Here is a 25,258-nt window from a genome sequence, read left to right as displayed (position 1 = left end):
GTGCTAGTCTCTCTATATTACAATGGAAGAAAATTTGTCCCTCGATGCAAGCATTTTAAAATGTGTTAAAAAAAGACACTATGCACACGGCAACAGCTACGATTTTTGTGACAGTCGAACAGAAAACTATTTCATTATTTTAAGTATTTGAAATCACAAATAGTCAGATTATTTGTGATTCCAAGTACACAAAAAATATTTAGTGAGTATCATACTTACGAACGACAATTTAGAATTAGTACATTTGAATTGTTAATTATTTTTGTCTTTTTCGTAATGTTTCGCATAGGATTCTGGGCGAAATCCGCATCATCTCGCTACGACAACTAGAGCCATTGGCCACTGACCTTTCCGTCGCCGCAAGCTGTTGACACTACCTGGCTGGAGCAAGATGCTGCGTCAACTGAACACACACTAACTACATCTAAACGCTATCTCGTCGAAACTGCACTATGCAAAACCACGTAGAGTTTTAAAGTAATAGCAATACGTAGTTTAATACAGAATTTTCAATGTGTTTGTCCGTTAAATGTGGCCAGTAATATATAATAATTTATTGGATAACGTATTATACGTTTTTATTAGGTTTCTTTACTCTAAATAAAAAAAAAATATCTAAATTCAAAACTTAAAAAACCTTTGGGATAATATAATATATGAAAACATGATAATTCAATAACTACCTATATATAAATAAGACAATACGTGATATTTTGGTATATTATATCCTAGAATTAAATCAAATAAACGGTCTTTTGATATTTTTATTTTTTATATTTCTCTTAAAACAGAAGTAATATCTATTTTTAACTATAATCTTATTTAATTTTATAATAAAATATGATTACAAGCAGTAATACTTATATACCTGATTTTATTGCCAATCTTTCAGTTACAAAAAAATTTAAATTAACAAAATTAAAAAAAATTCAGGCTTTTAAATCTCCTTAATATTATAAACATGAAAAATGTCTGAATATTTATTGACGAGTTATAAATCGTTTATTCTTATCGAAATCCTTGGCGCTCAATTATTTTTACCTACCTTGTACCGATTGACTCATTTATAATATAAGAAAAATACCTATTAACTTTTAATATTCAATTTATAAATTATTATTATTAATTAAAATCTATAATATAAAAATAGATAGTTACTTTCTTCCCCTAGAATATGAAAAATATATAGGTATATTTACGCAGAAGGCAATTTTGTATGAAAATCCATTAGGTATTGGTCATGTTATATTTTACATATTTGAATTCCTATAAAAGCAATTTCATTCCAGAAAGAAAATACATAGACATCAAAAAGTACGTGTACTTAATATTTCTATATTACGCCAGTTTATTTATAATTTGTTGATATACCTATTTAACGAATTATAAATAAACCTATTCAAAATATTTACAAAAAAAAGTGCAAATAACATAGCAGAAACTTTTCATGATATTTAAATAGTCTACTAACCATTAAATCATAATAAGTAACTCTACAATATTTTTTATATAAATACTTATATATAAAAAGTATTATACTTACCTATTTAAATAGTTGCAACAATTTAATATATACAATGAAGTAAGTAAACGAAATATGTTATAAATTCCATGTAGGTGTAATATAAAGCGCTATACTTATCACTCGTAAAAAATATGATTATGCACTCGTGTGATTTGAAGTTTTCAACCTAATCTTTTCATAAAAATATACATTTTAAATAAATATCGTAATTCTATATACTTAGCCTATCCATTTATTGCCATAAAATCATCTCAATAGAAGAACCTATTCGATTCTTACTAAATACTGATTGAAAGACGCTATATTAATATTAAGTTCAAACGATTGATAAACACAACATATGGTATTTTTTAATGTGGGAGGAGTTTGCTTTTAATAAATAGCTTTTATAACATTACAGCAAATATACACATTTATATCACATTTTTAATATAAATTGTGGTATTTGCGTCCTCTATTTCTCTCCCTGTATGTTTGTACGCATGACTTTACTATGAAACCTGGCAGAATACCAGTGTTGTTACTATAGTATACTGCAACAATTTATGCTGAGGCCACTTTGGCCTTTGTTTTGCAACATTTTTAAACATCTGTATCATTTTTGTTTTTACAGAAATATAGTCAAAAAATTTTATCTTTATTTATTATCAATGTATACAGTATGGTTTATAGAATTTACAACTTACAATTAGTGCTGTCAATCATATTTATATATTATTTTGATAAAGGCTTTGTCAAGTTGATTGTCTTTGCTTAACACGTGTGGTTTATAATATAACAAACTGTAGATAACATTAGTTGATAATATTGTGGCGTATGTTATCCAGCTCAACATCGCCCACAAAAGTTGTCGTGACGCCTTGTTGGTAGTGAAAACAGCCTTGCTCTTCTATGTCACTATCTCTCCTAACATGTTTTCATTAGTATTTTTCTACTCCTGTTATTGTTATTAAGTGTTATTTTAAACTCAAATTTTCATTTGTGAAATTTTCTGTACAATGATTTTTTTGTGCCAAAAATAAAATATTACTATTTGTATATGCGATGTTTAAGTTGACTAGCTGACTGTTTTAATGAACATTTACTTAATAACTTTAGATATAAGCACTGCAGATGTACCTATGCTAATAATAGTTGTTTAGTTTCTACATAAACTTTATGTACAGTGTAGCTGTTATACATTTATAATAATAAATATTTTTATGTTCAAAATTGATCTCTACTAGCGTATAAATCGTAGAAAAGTGTAATAGATGCATACAATATTAAATTACGTTCAATAAAAACGTTAAATTATTCATATGTCTTTCATATGTTGTAGTTACCTCCTACGTAATAGAGCAATCCTCTTACAAATAAATATAATATCTGCAGAGGGCTTTGAAATCTAAATACCTAATATTAATTTAACCGAATAGGTATGAAGTTTTAGCTTATAAACGAGATTCCGCGAGTTACTTAAGTGATAAATAGTTGTACACAACTATGTAATATGTCTTTGATATGGTGAGTTTAAGCGCAGAGGCGGCATAAACAGGAATCCATAATTAAATTTCTAGTCAAGAAGGAATTACTGCATTTTGTTGGAAATTTGGCTAACCAATTACTTGGGCTATTCCAATGGCAAGTACGTTATATTTATTACATTAATGAAAAGGTTCTAAATAAATAGGTCAATCAACTTTAATCTCAGCACGAACTTCTTTGACGTAATTAATGAGTTTTTCAGGATTCCGCGTCAAATTGCAAAACCAAACATAATGGCCATAGTATACGTGATGGAAAATAGGTAGAAAGTACTTGTTTTTTATTTTAGAATTTTTTACTTAAAGGAAACATTACTTTTTTTATTAAATATGTAAATCTCCATCTAATGATTTTAAGATATTTAAAAGATACTTCTCGATATATCAATGGCCTATTGAAGAAGTACTTATATTTATATACGCAAGGTAGATTTAATAGTTTTCCTTTATACGATACGATATTTACCTACCAATAATTGTCCATATTTGATCATTATATTGACTTCCGATATCATCAGTAGGTATTTTATGGCACCAATACGGGAATGGAATGAGTACAAAGGCAAATCATAATATGTTTTCTCTTTGTGTTAGTTCGATTTCCGGTTGAAGGAAAGGACTTTTAAAAATATTTGAATACAACTTTATGAATAAATATTCCATTGCTTCTACCGCGAAGCAATTGTGTTCGCATAGCTGTGTTTCAATTTGACGGGTGGGATATGGCATTGAATTTACAGGGTACAGAGGCATACCACCTTAATTTTCAGGAATGGCAACGCATGGAGGGCATCATGGGCGAAACAGTATACCTTGTTATTCATGTTAATAGGCGACGCTTACCACTTTCCATCAAGGGAGCCGTCGGCTTGTTTGCCATTCTAAGTTGCATAAAAATCACACAATCTATTTTACTTTATAGCATAGATAATTAATTATAGATAATTAAATGTAACTAATTACTGGTACAGGCAGAACTGTAATAATTAAGATAAAAGTACTGACCATTGTCTTTACTAAAGCATAATTAAACATTCAAAAGGAAAACAAAAAAGTAAAAAAAGAACATAGACAAAATAAAAAATAGATCAAAACAGATTTCAATACATACAGTACTCACCTATAAAAGGAAGCATTTTATTTGTTCATATTTTATTATTATTTTATGTTATCTACCTACTACATTTTATATTTTTATAGTGTAGGCGCGGAATAGATAGGTAGGTACAGTAGGTATGACGTACATGTAGTAAAAAAAATATTAGTTGCTCGTGGTATGTTTGGAAATTAAATAAAAAGATACCAGATTTTTTTCCTACTCAAACAAGCTGTGTTTGCGATTTCGTCTCTGTAATTAGCTATATAAAAAATAACGAGATTAAAAAGTATCTACGTGGTACCTATCTATCAAAATGGTCCCGGCATAAAATAGAACACCCTTTCCTTTCGCATGGGTGGCGTAAGAGGCGACTAAGGGAACTCTTGGGAAGTGGTCGAAAGATGGGTCCCTCTTAAAATATCTCAAAAGCCTAAGTGCGGTTGCCGACCTGCTTGCCAAGCATGGCATCTATTGGTAAAACCCCCTTTATGGGGAAGGCTTATATTCAGCAGTGGACAGTTAACGGTTAAAATGAACCATCCAGATATCGACAGTATCGACTATCTTTGTTTTTCTTTTTTTTTATACTATATACATTTTTAATTTCATAACAATTAATTGAGTTTATCAAAGCATCAAGAAGTATCTAACAAACAAACTCGTTTTTACATTTATGTATTTATATGTATTGAATTTAGAGTAAATAGGTAAGTTTATATATTATATGTTAATAAGTAAATACGAATAAATAGAATATAGTATGTGTTAAGTTAGAATTAGAGTTAAGATAGTACAACCTATCTGTGTACCAAATTTCATTCAAAACCATTCAGTAGTTTATGCATGAAAGATTAATAAACATCCATTCATTCATTCATTTATCCTTACAAACTTTCACATTTATAATATTAATATAATATAGCCTTATATCTTTTATATTTTTACGTGGTATCTATACCAAAAAGCTAATTAAAATCATACCATTGTAATAATGGATTAAAATATTTAGAACATAAATATAAAAATTGATTTAGGTATCAATGACTTGGTGTATTTCAAAGTTGCATGGTATGACAAATATTCAGAATATTATAGGGTGACGTGTCTCTACGACACCTCGTGATCGTCGTTGTAGAAGGCTCGAGGGTTCACGGGCGATAATTAGGGGTGATTTAATTTAAACCGTAGCCTCGAGAACCACGTGATTACATTACGAAAGAGCTACACTTTACCTCGAACCAGTTTTTTTTTTACAACGAACAACCAAAATAGACAAAATTTGATTCGGCCTAGAAAATTTTCATCAAATAACTCCGAATATTCGTTTCCTTTGTAAACTTTTTACGTTTTCGTGATACCACGGAATTCTATGCTCAATCTCTATAAGATAAAATGTTTTCTTGGTATTTCCAGACTTAAAGTATTTTTACTTTCATTAAAGTTTTTTACAATTCACCGTTGTACTAATTTACATTAACACTGTTCATCTGATAATTTTTAGCAAGCAAAAGATTAGCTTAGTAAAATTTCTCTTTACAAATTGTTATGCAAAAATCTGTTGCATAAGAAAGAATAATAGATATACCTATTAGGTATGTGTTTTAGTACTTTTCTATGTTCTATGTTAACTCAAGGATTAAATTATCGCTACCAAATTTCATAAAAAAATAGTCCAGTACATTTTTAGTGACCAGTGACAAATAAAATTGTCAAAAATCCCCATTTAATTACTTAATATTAAAAAAAAAACCTATTCCACGTGAATAATATGTCATATATCCACAAAAGTCTTAAGGAAACCACCTAGTAAAAATAAACTGTGCAATGTTCGCTTTTATTATTGTTTACCATTTTACTGAAGTATGAGTCTTCTACCCTTGAAGAAGATCTTAATACATTAAATTTGTCAAGTCAACCAACACAAACCTTTGTAAATGTATGAGCCTTATGTATCTATAGATTCCTGTAACGCGATTGGGATCATAATCCACGTATCGAGAGGTTCTTCTTCTCTTCTACACTGTCTTACATGGTCCATCCATAAGTCTATGGATTCTAAACTTTGCGCATATAATATCACAAAATGGAACTCTCGCTCTTGCTCTTTCTCTATTGCTTCGTGGGTAATATCAAAAGATGTTTTGCAAATTTCCAGACTTGCAGCTGGTTAAGGCTCCGGATAGTGGAGTGTATATATTGGCGTTTAGTATCTCTACACATTCTGTTGCTGATGTTATGTAATTTTTTATACGATTCAAAGTTGGCCTGTGACCTCTCTTTCTTGTAACGAGCTTTCTTAGCTTTATCCCGTTTAGTATCATACATAATCACTAGCAGCATATACTGATAATTTAAGAAGGTATGTATGACTAAATACCACTAATAACTTTTGAAGTCACTAACAGAGAAGCTCTGCAAGAATTCCTAAAGTAAATAAGAAAAACATCTTCAGTTATTGTCATACCTATGAACAGTATTCATCTATTTTTAGATACACGAAAGAAACAGATCCAGACTTATTAGTAGGTAAGGTATGTAAGTAATAAGTTTGGATCCTTGGTGCTTCGTGTAGCATAAACGACTTGGTGAATTTTCACAAATGAAGTGTTGTTACATTCGCTTTAACTGTGGGAGTGATATAGACTATATGATGATTATACAAAAGAAATATAGCGGCCATCAACGATTTTTGCAGTTGGAGTTTCCGCTCACGTTCATTTGATTGATATGATCTTTCATATCTATGCTATAGGCTATTGAATTCTTATTTGGTAGTTTCCACAATGTGCTTTGTTTACTTAAATGAGATCACGGATTCAATTCAATTTCAGAGCGATTAAAAAATAATAAGTAACTTGATGAACGGTCTGTACAGATGAATGTAGATAACATTGTCTGATATAAATTATAGAGGCATATTAGTTTGTAAATCCAAATTCTGAAATTGTTAAACTAATTATATCAATAGTCTACTACTATAATTACAAGATGGAAATGAAATGAAATGCTATAGTGAATAACAATAAGTGAAGACATATTTAGATTGGTTGGCCTATCGCAGCATCGTGACGAATTCATCAGGAATTAATCTCGATGGTTTACAGGAGGAAGAACATGGAGGTGGATTTAATACAGTATTTTACTAATAATAAGACTATTAGTTCCCATTATTAACAATATGTATCTTCTGCCACCATTATGTAGTTTCAAGTTATTTCCAACTAATCAAAATAAATAAACGATTTTTAATACAAAAAGCTGATAATATCAAACATTAAGGATTAATAAAATTTTGCCAAAGAGCATTTAATAGTTACAATGATAACTGTAATTGATGTTAAGTGATCATTACATACGTTATGTACTAAAGCTCGGGGAAATTAATCAAATTTGAATCCATCGAATTCAAAGTAAATACGTACTATGATTTTGATCTTTGAATATAATGTTAGCCACACACGTTACGATTAATCGCTACAATCGTACTAAGTATACAGTTCAAATATTTATTTCTTACAATTTTCAGAAGCCTTATCTTAGCCCAACAATGTAACTTATACAATTTTTATAGCTTTGTAGAAAAAAGAAAAAAAATAATTACTGCTTTACAATTTGTAACAATTAATCTTTTAATGTTACATGGTTGGTTATAATAATATGTCAAATAACATGAAATTTATTCTGTATCGCCTCTTGAAACGATTAATAAATGAATACTTACCTGCCATCAATATAGAAAACAAATAAAAAAACATAGGAATCTAGTACACACACACTCGCTAGATCAGGTGTTACGTAGATGTCATTAAGAAAGACACAAAATATGAGCTTGCACCCAACACTGGTCTGAAGAACCGAAGGAATTTGGGAAAATCCTGTTGAACACAACATGCAAGCTGACTGGATACAGTCTGAAACTGCAAATAACAACTCATCTATACAAGAAATGACATTTGAGTACATTCCAATGACCACATTTAAAAAAGTACTAAGTAACCTACATAACTGCAAATATTTTTTATTTTTGTTAATATTTTTGTTCAGCGTTGATTTATTGAGAATGTCATCAAGCTCTGTAAACGATTTTCTTGATGTCCAAAAGAATAAATAAATGTAAAACAATACAAGACTAATCATAATATGCGTGCCTACTTATTTGTATGTACTTGCTTACTTAGAATAATAAAATTCTAATTATAATTGAAAAATTATATGTAGGTCTATAAAAGACATTAGGCAAGTAGAGACATCGTATTTTAGGTTTACTAAAATAATAACAATCAAAATTGCATTACTAATAATATCTTTTCGAGTCAAAAATGTCACATAAATTGTACTTATTGTATTAATAAATTATACAGGTACAGCTCTTTTCCGACGTAATAATTTATTGTATACAGATTATACAAAAATGTCATAAGTGCAAGCGTTACCTACATATTGATTTTGAAATTTATCCATATATTCATGGCTGGCTATTCATTAGAGACACGAATGTTTAAACAAGATTGTTATACCGCATTATTACTCTCAATTAAGATCGCAATAATAATAATAATACACAACTAAAATTATATAACATAAACAAGTTGTTATATTTAATGTTTATTGTAGGGTTAAAATTCAATAAGGTTCAAAGAGAATATACAAGTGTATCAATACATTTTGACTCTTAATTCTGAAGCAAATTTCTTGTTAATTTCCGGAACAGCGTGCAAGTGAAACAGTAATGGATTCCTTATATATGATTGAAAGGTAATGTCGAGGAAAATTGATTATTATCATCAGGGGTATTAAATAATTCCGGATAAACGCTCATGGACAGATCTAAGGTATAATGTTGTAACCTTGTTGTAACATACTAAAGGGCTGTGATAAAAAAAGTGTAATGAAACTTCATGTTATGATAAATAGATTCGATATGGGTGTTATTCTGGCTCTATTCCTTTGTAATTAGTTACGTGTACTTATGACATTTGTGTATAATCTGTATACATTAAATTATTACGTCGGAAAAGAGCTGTACCTGTATAACTTATTAATGCAATTATGATTGCTATAAGAAAATAAAATGAATAAGAAAAATATATAAATAATTATACCGTGTTCCACAAAAAACCCGACTTGAGTTGTGACAAAATTAGTTATTTTGATTTAAAAACAAAACTACTAAATTGATTTTCATAAAATCTCTGTGGAATTAATCTGTAAGTATATCCTTTCAGATTAAAAAAGAATTTTAAAGTCGGTTTATATGAGATAACACGTAAAAAAGAAATACAACCAACTTGAGAACCTCCTTCTTTTTGAAGTGATAAATAGGTATTAAAATATGACCCATAATTTTTATGAATATTTGTTTATACCACAGAGGTAACAAACAAGCTTACAGCCCGTCCGATGGTAACTTTAGCTTACGGACGTCTGCAATATTAGAAGTGTTACGTGCAGGTTGCTGATCCTGAAGAAACCTGATAATATTCAACTATCAATTTCATATTCATTCTGTATATATAAAGTACTTATTTTGATTGTACTCGTTATTACTTCCAACGTCTGTATTTGTTCTGATATTTTCTCTTATCCTTTGCGAATTCGTCAATATTATGTAAACATTGATCAAACACATTGTGCGTCGCTATGATATCAATCTCACAAGGTTATCACAGTAATTCTATTAGAATTTTATTAAACCAAAATTAAAGTATTTAATTGTGTTAGTAAAACACGTTTGTAGTATAGTGCTACACATTCGAAACTTCTAGAATATTTTATTATAATAGTTATACTAAAAGAGCTCGATGCCAATGTAATAAATGCATGTAAGTTCCTTTAATTTCATTAATTAAACCTTGTCTATTATTAAAAGTTTTATAAATTAAATATTTTGTCTTCTTCTTATATAAAGATAATTTCAGAATTGATCTTAAATAGGTATTAGGATACTAGTAGACACTAGATACCTAAAAACAGACAGCTTGGATACTAATAGAAACTAGATATTTACAAACAGACTTCTAGATATACTACTTATATAGTACATCAATAAATGTATTCCAATAAATTATTTGCCAACTTTTTGTTTCTTTGCATTCCTTAGAATTCGTTAAAGAAAAATGTATTAAATCTATTTATTTCAATTCTGCTATCCATTCGTAATTAAAATCAATGGGTATCTAAAATGATATAAAATATACAGAAGGTAATACCAAAAAGATACGCAATATTAAAATCGCCGTGTATTTTTTAAATATTTTTTTAATTAATTCGCGTAACAGTTGTCCTATTTTGTAGAAATAAATTACCTTTTTATTATAGGTACGTTTTTATATAATATCTAAGGAATTTCCATCGTAAAATATAATGCTTATAGCGTTTATGTTTTGTGAAGCTTATCAGCATTTCGTAATGGAGCTTACTACATTATTGGTCTTTTGTTAAGTTTGAATAATTTTAATATTGACAAATTAGTGGTTGCTTTCTCGGCTAAATGCTTTTTTATATCAAGATTAAAAATAAAAAAAAGAAAAGAAAAAAATAAATATGTTTTTTATACAACATGAACATATTCATATTATTGTGTATCTGAGCATATTAAAGGTACGTTTACGACTGTAAGCAAGTGCCTACGCAGGCAAGAAATAATATTTATAAAACAAATTTATAAATATAACAGACATTCAATTAAGATAATCCGCGAATAAAATAAAATAAAATTGAATATTTATTTTATAAAAACTGTTTCAATAATTTCATTGAGGCCGCTTTTTTTATTATTACTTGCTCTGCCTAACAGACTAATGCTTACTATAATAATAGTATTTGACACCTATTATAATATTACTTATATATAGTATTTTTTTGGTTTTCACCTTCTCGACTTATGTCGGCTTAAAAACATACCCCGTCCTGTAACCCACAGGAAAAAAGGTACGTATGTATACTTATATATAGAATACTATAATAATAAACAATTATAAAAGTTACGCAACAATATAATTGTATGCAATAATTATTTATAATATGTATGTATATTGAACTCAAAAAACGATAAATTTGTCAAGTTAAAAAGTAAAATAGTAGTACTTTAAGTTTGTTGGTTATTAAACAAAATTTCACACGAAATACTAGATGGCGCTAGAATTGAGATTTGTAGTTTTTGTTAATTTTGCAGTTAGATAAGCTTTGGTATTAATACTCTTAAAACAAAGATTGACATATTTTTAGAGTGGCATACTTCACCGTGCTACCTGGGTTAAAATTAACCACCTCTTTTTTCAACGCGCTGAAACTAAATGAAAAATACATACCTTAAACTGAAATTTGTACATTCAGTAGTTTTTTTTAATGGATGATAATGGAATGGTAACCCCACCTGCGCTATCGGTATACACCGGCGGGGCACCAGTGCAGGATGATAGGTGAGGATGAAGAAGGTCAGTTAGCCCATTGTGACGAATTCAAAAAAATGTTCACGATGGTTTCCAGGGGAAACCACGTGGAGGTCGACCTAATAAGGCCTATTGCTAGCAATGGGGCTGTCAAACTCCATTGCTAACAATCATTTTCCCCTCTACATTCAGTAGTTGTTGCTAGGTTCTTAGTCCTCCGGCATAGAATGGGCCAGCTCTTCCTTTCCTGTGGATGCTTGAAGAAGTAACTTAATGGTCGAGGGATGGGCAGCAGCGTCCCTTTTAAAACATCACCAAAAGCCAAACTATGGTTGCTAATCCGCTTGCAAGAAATGTTAACTACTGGCAAAATCCCCGCCAATGGTAAACTGCCATAAGGAATGGTCGTGTTCCTTTTGACAGTTTATGGGGGAGGTCTATGTTCAGCAGTGGACAAATAATGGCTGATATGATGACGACAATGATGATGATGATATATTCCTAAGAAAATAATAGAATAAATGCTTTGTACTAACTTTGTTCTGCAGTTCTGATTTGAATAATAGTTTCGAATACCTGCACTATAAAAACTATAAAATAGCAACTATACATTGAAATTTTATGTTTTTATAGAGTATAGACAATACAATGAGCTGTATTTTAATCTTTACAATTGATTATCAAATTACTATACACATAGACACAGTACATACCTAGTTACTTTAGAAACATCTTTTTTATAAGAAAACGTCAAACCATTATAATTAATATTAAATAGGTAATACCTAAGTAATATAAAAACAATAACTGTTATTTTTTTTTATTTTATTTTAAACAATTTTGGTATCTTATGTGTAAGTATAATGCCCAACTGTTTTTCTGCTTTAAGGATACTTATCTAAGTATAACAATAAAATATGGATGCTCTGCTATTTACATTAACATTAGAAGTGGTCCTTTTGCAAATTCGTATTCTCGGTAAGTAGTATATAGTACTTATATAGTAGGTATCTTATAATAAAACTAAAACTGAACCACGAAGGTGGCAAATAAGTATACATACAACATGCTTTATGTAAAACTATTTAGATGAATTTTGATGAGATTTAGTGTGATAATTAGTTAGTACCTGTATTACATGCATTTTACTGAAATAGATATTCTCGTTAATGAGAAAATAAGAAAAAGCGTATCATGGACGCCGTGGCGAGCACAGCTAGTTAACTTCAGTGAGTTTTGTTAAATTCTAATGGTTTGAACTATATTACTATTTATTAATAATGTTAAAAGTTCATAAATTATATTATTTACAATTTCGTTAAATTTATATTTTACTTTTATAATCAATTTCCAATAATTATTTAAAGAATAGTCCCGCTCAAGTAGCTGTATGATTTTTAAAATTACATTTTATTAGCAGAATTTCATTTTTCATGGCAGTAATTTTTAACCGCTTCCGCCATCTGGTGACAGATTGAGTAAGATGCGTTTATTATTACAGAGGGCACCACAGAATTACAAGCAGACAAGAAATGTAAAAGCAGAAACGAAAAAGCTCAATGTGATAAGTTCACTAGAGACCGGTTAGTATCGTTAAATTGATAAAGATGGCGTACAGTGAAAGAAATTCTAGCAATAACAAAATACGAGGGATAAAAAGTTAATAATTTTAAGAGTGCGTAGAGCGAAGATTTCATTCCATGATTTTCACATCAAGATTTCAGTACCATGGACATAACAGAGTATACTGTTTCGCCCATGATACCCCTTTGCGTTGCCATTCCTGAGAACTCAGGTGTTATTCCTGTATACCCTGTAAATTCACGCCATATCCCATCCTTCAAACCGAAACACAGCCATACAAACACAACTGCTTCACGGTAGAAATACGAATGGGATGGAGGTACCCAAGCAATCGACTTTTGTACAAAGTTTCCCTCTGTTAGATAGCCTACAATCTGCTTCAAGAAATAAGCTATCAAATAATGCAAAAAGTATTTTTCAAATCCAACTGGTATCTGGTTCAAACAAACCTTTCCGCTTTTTATTTGAATATACTTTTAATCGAAGAAAATGTCGCTATAAAGAGGTATTACTTTATAAACTAGACAAATGGTGAAGGATGTAATACGAAGAACCCTGATTGAGATTGTGGAGACAGGACAATGGTACACCCTGGAGCAAGCTACGAAAGTCCTTCAAAGTCGCTTCTCTTCCGCGATTACTATGCGTCTAAAGCACGAGCAGCTGGAAATGTATGTATCTACTATCTACAGATGAAATAGAAAACATTAATGTCCTTTTATTTCATTTTCCTTTAAGTGTTCCTTTGGTTCTACTAAAAAATTTTAAGGTTGAAAAACGGCATGTCTTGAGCACCCGTAGACATACTTGATAGCTGGACGCACCCTATTAGTATGAGAAGCTCATAATTATTGTAGTATTTTCAACCTATGTTACGTTGAATGAATCATTCAGTTCCATTTTAACTCTAACACTAGAAAATTTACTTAAAAGGATACTAATGATTTCAATTTCACTATATTATATATAATATATTAAATTATGGAAAATTTTAATTTGCCATAAATATATTTATCTATGAAAAACTGAACTATAAAAGAATTATAGAAAATTCTTCTTCTGCTGAATTTATATTATATTGTTCGAGTCGTCTGAGGTTATTATCTGAATTTTATAATTAGAATTTAATAAACCTTAAAATTATTAATTTTAGGTTATATTATGATCATTTTCTGTATAATATTTGATAGAAATCTAAAATGGTCATATTCAGTAAATACCTGTCAAGCAATCAATACAATTTTAATTAAGTTTTTGATTATTTATTACAGGACACTTAAAGGCATTGTTAAAGAGCTAATAACCAAACGAAATCAATGGATTCTCGAAACACATAATGCCGATAAAAAGATTGCTCTTCTTCGAGACAAGATGAAAGTAAGTAGATACAAAGATGTATAGTTCCTATTTGCATTGAGGTCCATATTATTTTTGCCTATTACCATAGTAAAAGTAACAGTACTAATGTACTGATTGTATTTTGAACGTTTGGTAACTATGCGAATCAATGATACGAGAATATCGACAACTATAAAAATTTATAAATATATTTTTGAAAAGAATGCTACTACTGAACCATTCGGGATACGTATTCAACAACTTTCCATTATGTAGGATATCTCACAACTTCATTTTCAGGACGATTACCAAAACGCTAAGGCACGTCTTTGTTACGCCGAGAAGTGGGTAATAGCACGCGCGGAATCATTGGAATTGCAGCTTAATGTTCCACGCCCACCTTTACCCAGAGCTGATTATGAGCAGAGAGTACATGACGAATTGGTTCGGGCTTACGAATTACAGATTAAGGTTAATATTAAAAACTATAAATCTATATAATGCAATATTTATAGTATAGGCATATGAAGAATAAGAAGCAAGATTATTTATTATCGTGATATAGGTCTCTTATGAAGATAAAATAAAATTTTAACAGCATCCACCAGTTACTAATTTCTACTTTATTTCTAATATTTGTGCGTTTCCATAAGCGTTTGACGTCGCACCTTATTTTTAGATGCAGTATCTTTTATGCAAATGTAAATTGATTAAATACCTATAAAAAGGATAAATAAAAAATAAATGGGTACGGTACGTAGTACTAAGTCTATAGTATAGTGGTATAAACATTGTATAGAAATAGTATTGGTAGTGATTCTATGAATATAGTAGTGAAGAAACGTAAGTAAAATCTGCATTCTAATATTTCCACAGGAGCGTGAAGACTTATTGGTGTACTGGAAAGAACGTTATACAAGAGATATTGCTGATATATGTGACAGAGTATCGAAAAAATGCGAACAGCTTCGCATAGCTATTGCGCGACACGAAGAGCTACAGAATTTGGTAAAATTGTTAATTTTATGGAGCACATTTAATTTTGCACTTATACCATAAATAAACTATCATTAATACTAAATTTGCAATCAGATGAAAGCATTCTCTGTTGGCGAAAGGAATTACATATATGTAATTAGCATAGCTAATAGAGCTAAGCATTTTGAAATTTGAAATACCTTATTACTCATTTATTGTCTAATCAGTCTTATCGCAGAAGAGAAGATACTACATAGTTTACGTGGGGTATTATTATGTAAGGGCTTCATTTGTGTAATAGTATATAGCGTTGTTTTCTATTTATAATGAAAAATGTAAAACAAATACGAACTTGAGATATTAAGAGACATGACGAAATTATGATGAGGTTATTTTAGTCGTTTGGTAATTATGGAACCTAAAAATAAAATAACTTAGGAATATAATCTTCATTATGTAAAAAACGAAGACAGCTTGTTATAGTAGATGTATATTGTTATGTAGTTAGTAGATGTATGATGGTGATATTTAATCTATTTTGTATTTACCAGTACAATTTGCACGAAGGAGAAATGCGCGGATGGCTAACATTCAAGCGGGAGCGCGCTGCGCGCATTGCTCTCCAAGAACGATTGAACACGGCTGCCAAACGCATTCAGTCTTGGTGGCGTGGGATCATGGTTCGTCGCGCACTTGGCCAGTTCAGATATCTACGCAGCGCGAAAAAATCACCCAGTAAAGGCAAAAAGAAATAATAGTAATATAAAGAGAGATACGATTTTGGATCGGAGCCCTAACATTTTAAATAAAATTTTCATGCCGGTATGTACCCCAAAGGCTGAAAGATATATATATATATATATATATATATATATATATATATGTCTCTCGCCGATTGATAAAAGTTTCTGCGATTAAAAGACTGGATTATACTCGTATTCAGCTTAGTTATACAGTTAGCCTCCTGGACACTTCATTGGTTGATAGTGACCTCAAACTCAAAGAATTATTATTCTTTGAGTTTGATATATTAATAAAAAAAGCAATTTTTTTAAATATTTTTGAGAATTTAAAAAAATCACCTTCAGACCAATCCGATGGAATTCTCTGCTATCCTGGCTGACTAGTACTAACTAGTAGATCTTTTAACTTCTTGACGAAAATGCTTGAAGAAAAAAACCCATCGGATTAAGCAATTAGAGGACAAATTTTTTAACCTATTATTTGCCTACGTTGTCAAGAATTACAAATATACCTAATCATTTTTGCATATGGATCTTTACCAACTGCTTGTCTTTCACTGCCATATTGCAGACGCATTGTATTGTACTTGTCAGTAATATACATATATTAACAAAACTGATAAATGTAAAAATATTTCACTACTATATTTTGAACAATATATTTAAGTAAAAACGCTATGTCTATTTTATTGCTTAACCATTAAACTTAATTTCTTTGGAGTTATTGTACTTAGCTAAAATTATAAATCGTCATAGCCATGATGGATCAAAAAACCTGACTCTGATGAGCCTGATAACATCTTCATCGATATATCATCCACTAGTCCTGTATTAGATACAGCAGATTGTCTGACAGACTGGTCGGGTCGAATATCCGTTTATATACATTGTTATTAAGTTCTATTTAAACAGACCATAATAATGAGGGCTAGGAACTCCAATGGGAGGAAAAGAGATTGTTAGTAATGGGAATTAGCAACCTAATAAGGTTGTTAGTATTAACTACCTGAGGGAGACTTTGTACAAAGTCGATTGCTTGAGTACAGAGGTCCCATTCGTGTTTCAACCGTAAAGCAGCTGTATTTGCATGGCTGTGTTTCGGTTTGAAGGGTGGGATATGGCGTGAATTTACTGGGTACCGAGGAATAACACCTGTTTCCTCAGGAATGGCAACGCATGAGGGGTATCATGGGCGATACAGTATACTCTGTTATGTCCATGGTACTGCTTATGTCTATAGATGACGGTTATCACTTTCCATCAGGTGGGCCGTCAGCTTGTTTGACATTCTAAGTTGTATAAAAAAAAAAAAACTAGCAACATATCCTATCAGATCGCCCTCTCGCGTTTCCTACTGGAAACCATCGTGATTTATTTAGTGGTGAATTTGTCGCGATGGGCTAACTGACCTACTTCATCTTCACTTATCAGCCCTCACTGGTACCCCACCAGTATATACCGATAGCGCAGGTTTCTTCAATTTCGCTATGATGGTTAGTTTTCTTCGGAGGTCAACTTCGCTATCTATTATTAATATTTATTATATTCATTAATATTTTTTTATATAACAATTCTTACAAGAAAAACTATCACTATTCGGAACTATTACAAGACTATTACTATAAACATTATAAAACTGTTACTATTAAACATTTGGAAAACTATTTGCATTAAACTATTCCTATCAGGATATTATAAAATTATTAAAAATATTATAAACTATTTACATTCTATTCAGTAGGAGCGGCGATCCGGAACACTATATAATATGAGTCTACCTCCGTGCGGTGGTGCCCTAGATCTTTTTTTTTTATCCAACTTAGAATGGCAAACAAGCTGACGGCCCACTTCATGGAAACTGGTAACCGTCGCCTATAGACATGAGCAGTACCATGGACATAACAGAGTATACTGTTTCGCCCATGATATCCCCCATGTGTTGCCATTCCTGAGAACTCAGGTGTTATTTCTCTGTACCCACTAAATTCATCACACATCGTGATTAAAATTTACTATTATAATAACATTCTGTTACCCGATTTACAGGGTCGCCAACACGCACGTGAAACCCCTAATATAGTGTTACAGGCGTTTATAGGCTATGATGACCGTTAACCATCAGACGAGCTGTATGATTGTTATCCACCTTTGTGATTAAAAAAAAAATCTGTGCTAAGGATAAGAATGTACAATATCAATTTTAATTGTACAATACTCTGTGAAAAGGTACTATTTTTTAGATAGATGAAAATATAATGGTTCCGTTTGCGCTAACAGTATACGCTGGCGAGAGATCATTAAATAATAATATGATATAAGAAATTAACATATCTTAACAAATTTGATAAGAATTAATCATAGTAGATTCCAGGGCAATCGCGTGGAGGTCAACTTGACTAACAATCCCTTCATACCCGTAAAAGGTACTTGATCATTATCCATCACATACCTTTTTTATTTATTCAATAACTATTATTCGCTGATAAAGTATTTTCCTATCGGTGAGAACTTTTTTAAAATCGGTTAAATAATTTTTGAGTTCATCCATTACAAATAAACATCAATGTTTTGGTATAGATAGGTTAAGGATATTTTTTTATAGAAAAACATGGAATCGCAACCCAGCCTGCGCTATCGGTGGGTATACGTTAGTGGAACTAGTGAGGGATGATAGGTGAGAATTAAGGCAGTTCAGTTGGTTCATTATGACGAATTCAGCAAGAATGAACCACAATTGTTTCTGGGGAACCACGTGGAAGTCAACCTGATAGGGTATATTTAGGGTAATTTTCCATTTTATTAATGCGTAAACACGTTTTTTATTTAATAAATAATACGTCAAAATACATTTTATGAGTAAATATATAGATATTGATAAATAAAAACTAATCAACTAATTTAAAATAGCTGACAAAAAGTTGACCCCTTTTTTGAGGCTTGAGGATCTATCTATATAATCTAAAATTACGAGCAATGGGGCTTTTTTATTGTTTCAGCCGTTAACTGTCCACTGCTGAACATAAGCCTTCATCATAAGAAGAGTTTTGCTAGTAGTTGTCACATTTGGCAGGCGAGTTGGCAAACGCAGTTAGGCTTTTAGAGATGTTTTAAGAGGGATGCTGCTGCCTATCCCTCGCCCTCCTTTAGTCGACTCTCACGACACCCATGGGAAAGAAAGGGGTAGCCTATTCTATGCCGGGATCACACGGCAAAATTTTTCATAAACTTTCACATTTATTATATTAAAAGGGTATTTGATGACAATATAGTTTATTTTACATTTGATTAACAAAATAAAGAAAAGCAGTCAGGAAAACGTAATACCATTATATCGCTATGTTGTTTTCGCAACACAGATTTTTTTAATGGGTGATAATGAAATGGTAACTCCGTCTGCGCTATCGGAATACGCTGGCGGAGCACCAGTGTGATAGATGAGGATGAGAGCAGGTCAGTTAGCTCATGGTGAAAAATCCCACGAGAAGTAATCGCGTGGAGGTCTGTTGAAGTAGGTTTTATGTGTTATGTTAGTCTATGGAGCTCACGCGTTGCTAGGTTACCTTTTACTGTTTACTCTCAATCTAAAGTTAAATAAAATATAATATACTATATAGTTTTTCCCCCTTATTTTAATTTCATCAGGTTATGGGCCAGCAAACCTAAAATAGTAAAATAATGCAGGCTCCAACTATAAGTAAGTTAATCGGCCAATCCAATTATGGATCGTGGGCATTCGCAATGCAAATGTTTTTGATTGACTTAGATTTGTGGGAGTGCGTTAATAATGAAGATTTTATACCGGATAATGCAGAGAAAAGCAAGTTGGATGGTAAAGCAAGGTCAAAAATTTGTTTAATGATAGCTGAATATCTATATCCACTTGTGAATAATGCTAAAACGGCAAGGGAGACCTGGCTTGCTTTGAAGAAGGCATACGCTGATAGTGGTTTATTACGACGCCTCACGCTATTAAAGAAACTTTTCAATATGAAGTTGAATGACTTTTCGGGAATAGAGGCATACGTCAACGAAGTGCAAGCAACCCAACAGGCGCTACAATCTATAAACCAGAAACTTGATGATGAATTCGTCGCTATAATTATGCTAGCAGGGTTACCAGAATCATATAATGGACTGGTGATGGCACTAGAGCATTCTGCTAGTTCTATAACTACGGAAGCGGTTATTTCTGCTCTTTTTATAGAAGGACAGCGGCAGCAGTCGAAGTCATCGGGCGACAATTTGGAGAACTCAGTGCTAGTGTCTAATAATAGTACAAGTTCTAATAATTATAGTAGTAATCAACCTCGTAAAAAACAAATTATCTGTCATTTTTGTAAGAAAAAAGGTCATTTTAAATGGCAATGTAAAAAATTTATCAACAAATGTAACGTAGATAGTAACAAAGTAGGTTTAGTTACTGATATTGTTATGGGTAATAATGAGATATCCTTATTTTCAGCTAACAAATCTAGTAATATGTGGGTTGTCGATTCTGGTGCTACATCTCACATGACCTCAATTAAATCTCTCCTTGACCAACCGAAACATATTTCGAAGGTTATAACAACTGCTGATGATCATAAAATAATTTCCGAAAGTCAAGGAAAGATCAAGGTAAAATTGAATCATGAAAATCGTAACACTAAGGTAGATTTTGAAAACGTTTTATGCGTACCCAACCTCGTTACTAATATATTGTCGGTAAGTAAAATGACAGAGAATAATTATACGGTAGTATTTGACAAAAATTACTGCACGTTTTATGATAATAATAGTGTTTCCATATCAGGAGTTCCTTTGATTCAAGCGAGTTTAAAGAAGGGGTTATATATTCTAGGACCTGAGCAAATAAAGACACGTAAGGATTGTGATATTTCAACATCATTTACGGCTGCAGCTAGCAATTTTGTTAGTTTTGGTGAAGCTGATATAAATGATAATAATTTAGTATTGTGGCATAGGAGGTTAGGCCACCTGTCATATCCTCAAATGAAAATGCAACAAAAGATGGTAACGGGCTTATCTCTAAAGGGAAAACCATCAAAGCATTTTTGTGTAGCTTGTTATCAAGGAAAGGGACAGAGAAAGAAGTTTAATAAAAGGAAACATAAGCGTGCACGTGATATTTTAGAATTAGTACATACTGATTTAATCGGTCCTCTTGATCCATCCTGGGGAGGAGCGAAATATTGTCTAGTTCTAGTAGATGATTTTAGTAGAAAGGTATTCGGGTATCTGTTATCGTCTAAGACTGAAGTATTTTCTAAATTTTGTTCATTTGTTGCTTTTGTCGAGAATCAGACTGGTAAGAAAATAAAGCGACTTCGTAGCGACAATGGTACAGAATATACAAATAAAGAATTTCAAAATTATTTAGAACGTCGCGGTATTAAACACGAGAGAACTGTACCTCACACACCAGAACAGAACGGTGTAGCGGAACGAACCAATAGGACGATAGTTGAAAAGGCTAGGTGCATGTTACATGATAATAATCTTGATCAGAGATTTTGGGGTGAAGCTTTGAATTGTGCTATATACTTAAAGAACAGATCACCTACTATGGCTCTTTCAAATAAAGTTCCTGAAGAAGTTTGGACAGGTAAGAAAGTAGATCTCTCTCATCTTAGAGTATTTGGATCATCTGCACAAGTCCTTATAAAAGATGGTAGTAGAAAGAAGATGGATTCAAAGACAGTAGAGATGACAATGATTGGATACAGTGATATGGGTTATAAATTCGTAAACTTGGCTAACCCAAAGCGATTTATAGTTGCTCGTGATGCGATTTTTAATGAAAAGATAACAGAGAGTTATATAGATCGAGAAAATAATAATCCTTTTAAATTTGGTCCAATAACATCAGATGTAGTGGCGGTTCCATGTGAAAGTAAAAGACTTCGAAATCTTGAGAATATAAATGTGCCTATTGATATTACGAAGGTCACACAACAACTACACACAGAATCTGTACGCCAAGATGTTTCAAGCACAACAGACGTGGATGAAGTATTTCATGATTCTATTTGTACTGAACCAGGTGAAATTATGGTTGACTCTACAGAATCAGCTGAAAGAGGTATAAATGATCGAAATGGTATACAAGAGCTAGTGACTCAAGAAAGAAGGTATCCATTAAGAGATAGACGTTTGATTAGAGATCCAGATATGGTCTATAACTTTTATATGTCTGACGGTGCTGACCCTGTGTCTGTAAGTTGGAAAAAGGGGAAACCAACGAGATTCCCAACTATCAAGAAATTATAGGTTCTTTAATGTATCTGTCATGTGCTACAAGACCAGATATTAGTTTTGCGGTGAGCTACTTAAGTAAATTTTGTTCTTGTGCTGCATCATCACACATGTCTGCCGTAAAGAGACTATTAAAGTATCTTAAGGGTACCATAGATGCGAGGCTCACTTTCAAGAAAAGCAAAAGCGAGTTAGTTGCCTATGCAGATGCTGACTGGGGTGCTAATGCTGATGGACATTCGTTTACTGGCTACACGTTAATTTATGCAGGTGGGACAATTTCATGGCAGGCTTGTAAACAACGGTGTGTAGCACTAAGTACTGCAGAGGCTGAATACATTGCGATCTGTGAAGCAGCTAAAGACGTTATGTTTGTTAAAGGTCTATATGGAGAGTTAACTGGTCATGTAGGATGTGTAACTATTTTTAGTGACAGTCAAAGTGCCAGATCATTGACATATTCCCCGGTAATTGGTAAACGGTCTAAACACATAAATATTAAGTTTCATTATGTTAGAGAGTTAGCCGAAGGTAAGGACATTAAAGTTGAATATTGCGATACAGGCTCTATGCCTGCTGATGTTCTGACTAAATCCCTTGGTGCTATTAAACACAGTTATTGTGTGCAACGCATGGGACTCCAGTGGGGGTGTTGAAGTAGGTTTTATGTGTTATGTTAGTCTATGGAGCTCACGCGTTGCTAGGTTACCTTTTACTGTTTACTCTCAATCTAAAGTTAAATAAAATATAATATACTATATAGATTTCTCCCTTTATTTTAATTTCATCAAGGTCGACCAGATTAGTAACATTGCTAGCAATGGGGCTGTTGGACCCCATCGCTAACAATTCCTTTCCCTCGTACTACAGATTACTGTCTAACCTGAATTTAAAAAATTCCCGCCTAAATTCCTGCCATATAAATAATATTGCCATAATAGAAACAAGGAACTACTAATTAATAAAAAAAAATCTTTCATTTCTAATTTGCTTACAATAATCAGTAAACATGGATGTACATTATATTATAATAAAATTAAGTAAAAAGGTAAGTAAATTTTTTTGCAGAGGCATGATATCATTATGGTCGAAACATCCAATCAGTTAATCGATTTTACATTACTACTATTATATTATATATTAACAGACTATGATAAACTTAATTATTTTGTTAATACTTTAATTAATTTCTTTTGAAATGAACTATAGATATAATTAATAAATATAAATTTCAGATTTAATATCTTACAGTTATTAAAATAGTTTGCTGCATTATATTTAATTTCAAATCAAATATTATCATAGCAAATAATATAAGATTGACAAAACGATAGATTACTCTTCCATGTAAAAGTTTACAATAGTAAACTTACCGCAAGCTTAAAAAGTGTATAAACTTATTGTCAAAATTTTTGTCTCTTATAGTGGATAATAGATGTAATAAAAATTGTTGCGTCCAAGTATCTACCTTTATCATGTCTTTTTCGTTTCATATTAGTAGCACTCTACTGCTAGCAATATACTTAGTCCTTCCTGAAAACTATAGCAGTTAATTTCTGACCTATTATCCCCCTTTGGTATTTCGCTAGCAACAAACATAATCCAATCATGTAGCTAGGGGAAGGGAATATTAGTAACAGGGATTAGTAGCTAATAATATACTCTGTCGACCTTCTCGCGAATTCGATTGTGTTTAATTACTAGCGAAATAACAATGACCTAGCCTGCTTTTTTATTCTAATTTATCGTCGTTCACTGGTACTCTGCTAGTGCATATTGTTAGCTGTGAGCCATATTCTTAATCTGTGATTTATAGCATAGACTAATGTGTATTGGTTATGATAGATTAATTTATTAAATCTCTCTTTGTTTCCTGCTTTGTAACATGATCAGCAGGAGGTGAGAGGTCGTTAGTAATGAGATTTAACAGGTTCATTGCTAACAAGTCGATCTCCACGCGGTTCCCCCTGGAAATCATCGTGACAAATTTTGCCAACTGACCTGCTTCATCCTCACCTATCATCCTTCATTAGTGCCGTGCCAGTGTATACTGATAGCGCAAGTGGGGTTACCGTTCCATTATCATCCTTAAAAAAAATGGTCAGCGCAATAAAACTTATCGCAAATTACCGGGTTTAGTTCAGATTATCCCATAAAATATCTGCTAAACGTTCATATGCCATAACATCCATTGAAAAACATAGTCCATGCAAGGGTGTAACACATTTTCATTCATTAAAATCCTACCGTCCACATGGTAAAAATAAAATAACGATCTGGCAACATTAACCGGGTTGCCCGCTGGTTTCGTCATTCATTTACAGTTCATTCATTCTTACTATCTCTAATCTGACATTTAATGTCAGTTGCACGCGGTGCTTTGCTTTGAGAATATGTGTATTTACGAAGAATTTGTTTTAAAAAAAGTGAGCATCGATATAGTTAATATTTTTAAAACGTTATGTTAAATAAAAAGACTTAGGAATACTTCTATAAGTGCCGTGCAATGATTTAGAACAATACTAATTAACAATAGGAAAATTTGTTGAGTTACACTTCTCAGAACTTAGGATTTATCATTTCTAGATTTGGTGAGTAATAATATTTTCTTTATGTTAGGTACCTAAAAGTTTTTAAATCTGTTTTCATTGTTTTACCTTTATTAAAAATATAAAAATAATAAATATCAGCATTGTTAATTATGTAAAATGAACATCGAATGGTCGCTTTATTGCATGGTACTATTTCATATAATAATCGTTGTGCCGCAATAGTGTTATTGAAACTTTCTCTTAAATTTTTAAAAGATAACCTGACAT

The 25,258-nt window shown here is 31.6% G+C and overlaps 4 protein-coding genes across 5 annotated transcripts in view; all 4 read left to right on the top strand.

Moving 5' to 3' along the window:
- LOC113522859 (diuretic hormone 45) overlaps positions 1 to 2,805 on the top strand; it is a 77,367-nt gene extending 74,562 nt beyond the window's left edge. The window contains exon 6 of the mRNA XM_026908701.3: positions 290 to 2,805. Within this exon, the coding sequence (XP_026764502.2) occupies positions 290 to 330 (41 nt within the window). The 3' untranslated portion in view covers positions 331 to 2,805. The remainder of the gene's footprint in view (positions 1 to 289) is intronic.
- Positions 2,806 to 12,113: 9,308 nt separating this feature from the next.
- On the top strand, positions 12,114 to 16,254 carry LOC113523009 (dynein regulatory complex protein 9). Its single transcript, XM_026908872.3, has 7 exons — positions 12,114 to 12,519; positions 13,043 to 13,124; positions 13,650 to 13,796; positions 14,397 to 14,502; positions 14,764 to 14,934; positions 15,340 to 15,471; positions 15,993 to 16,254. Exons 1-7 carry the CDS (start codon positions 12,459 to 12,461, stop codon positions 16,194 to 16,196), a joined length of 903 nt encoding a protein of 300 aa, XP_026764673.2. The 5' UTR covers positions 12,114 to 12,458; the 3' UTR covers positions 16,197 to 16,254.
- A 6,208-nt stretch (positions 16,255 to 22,462) lies between these two features.
- On the top strand, positions 22,463 to 23,095 carry LOC128201265 (uncharacterized). Its single transcript, XM_052897725.1, has one exon. It carries the CDS (start codon positions 22,463 to 22,465, stop codon positions 23,093 to 23,095), a length of 633 nt encoding a protein of 210 aa, XP_052753685.1.
- A 1,688-nt stretch (positions 23,096 to 24,783) lies between these two features.
- LOC113522466 (uncharacterized) overlaps positions 24,784 to 25,258 on the top strand; it is a 43,947-nt gene continuing 43,472 nt past the window's right edge. For both annotated transcript variants that reach the window (XM_052897885.1, XM_052897886.1), the window contains exon 1: positions 24,784 to 25,030. The gene's annotated coding sequence lies outside the window, so the exon portion shown is untranslated. The remainder of the gene's footprint in view (positions 25,031 to 25,258) is intronic.

The sequence above is a fragment of the Galleria mellonella genome, unplaced genomic scaffold, assembly GCF_026898425.1.
Source record: "Galleria mellonella isolate WM207_F2 unplaced genomic scaffold, CSIRO_AGI_GalMel_v1 utg38, whole genome shotgun sequence".
Classification (NCBI taxonomy): Eukaryota; Metazoa; Arthropoda; class Insecta; order Lepidoptera; family Pyralidae; genus Galleria; species Galleria mellonella.
This window is presented reverse-complemented; position numbering and strand designations above follow the sequence as displayed.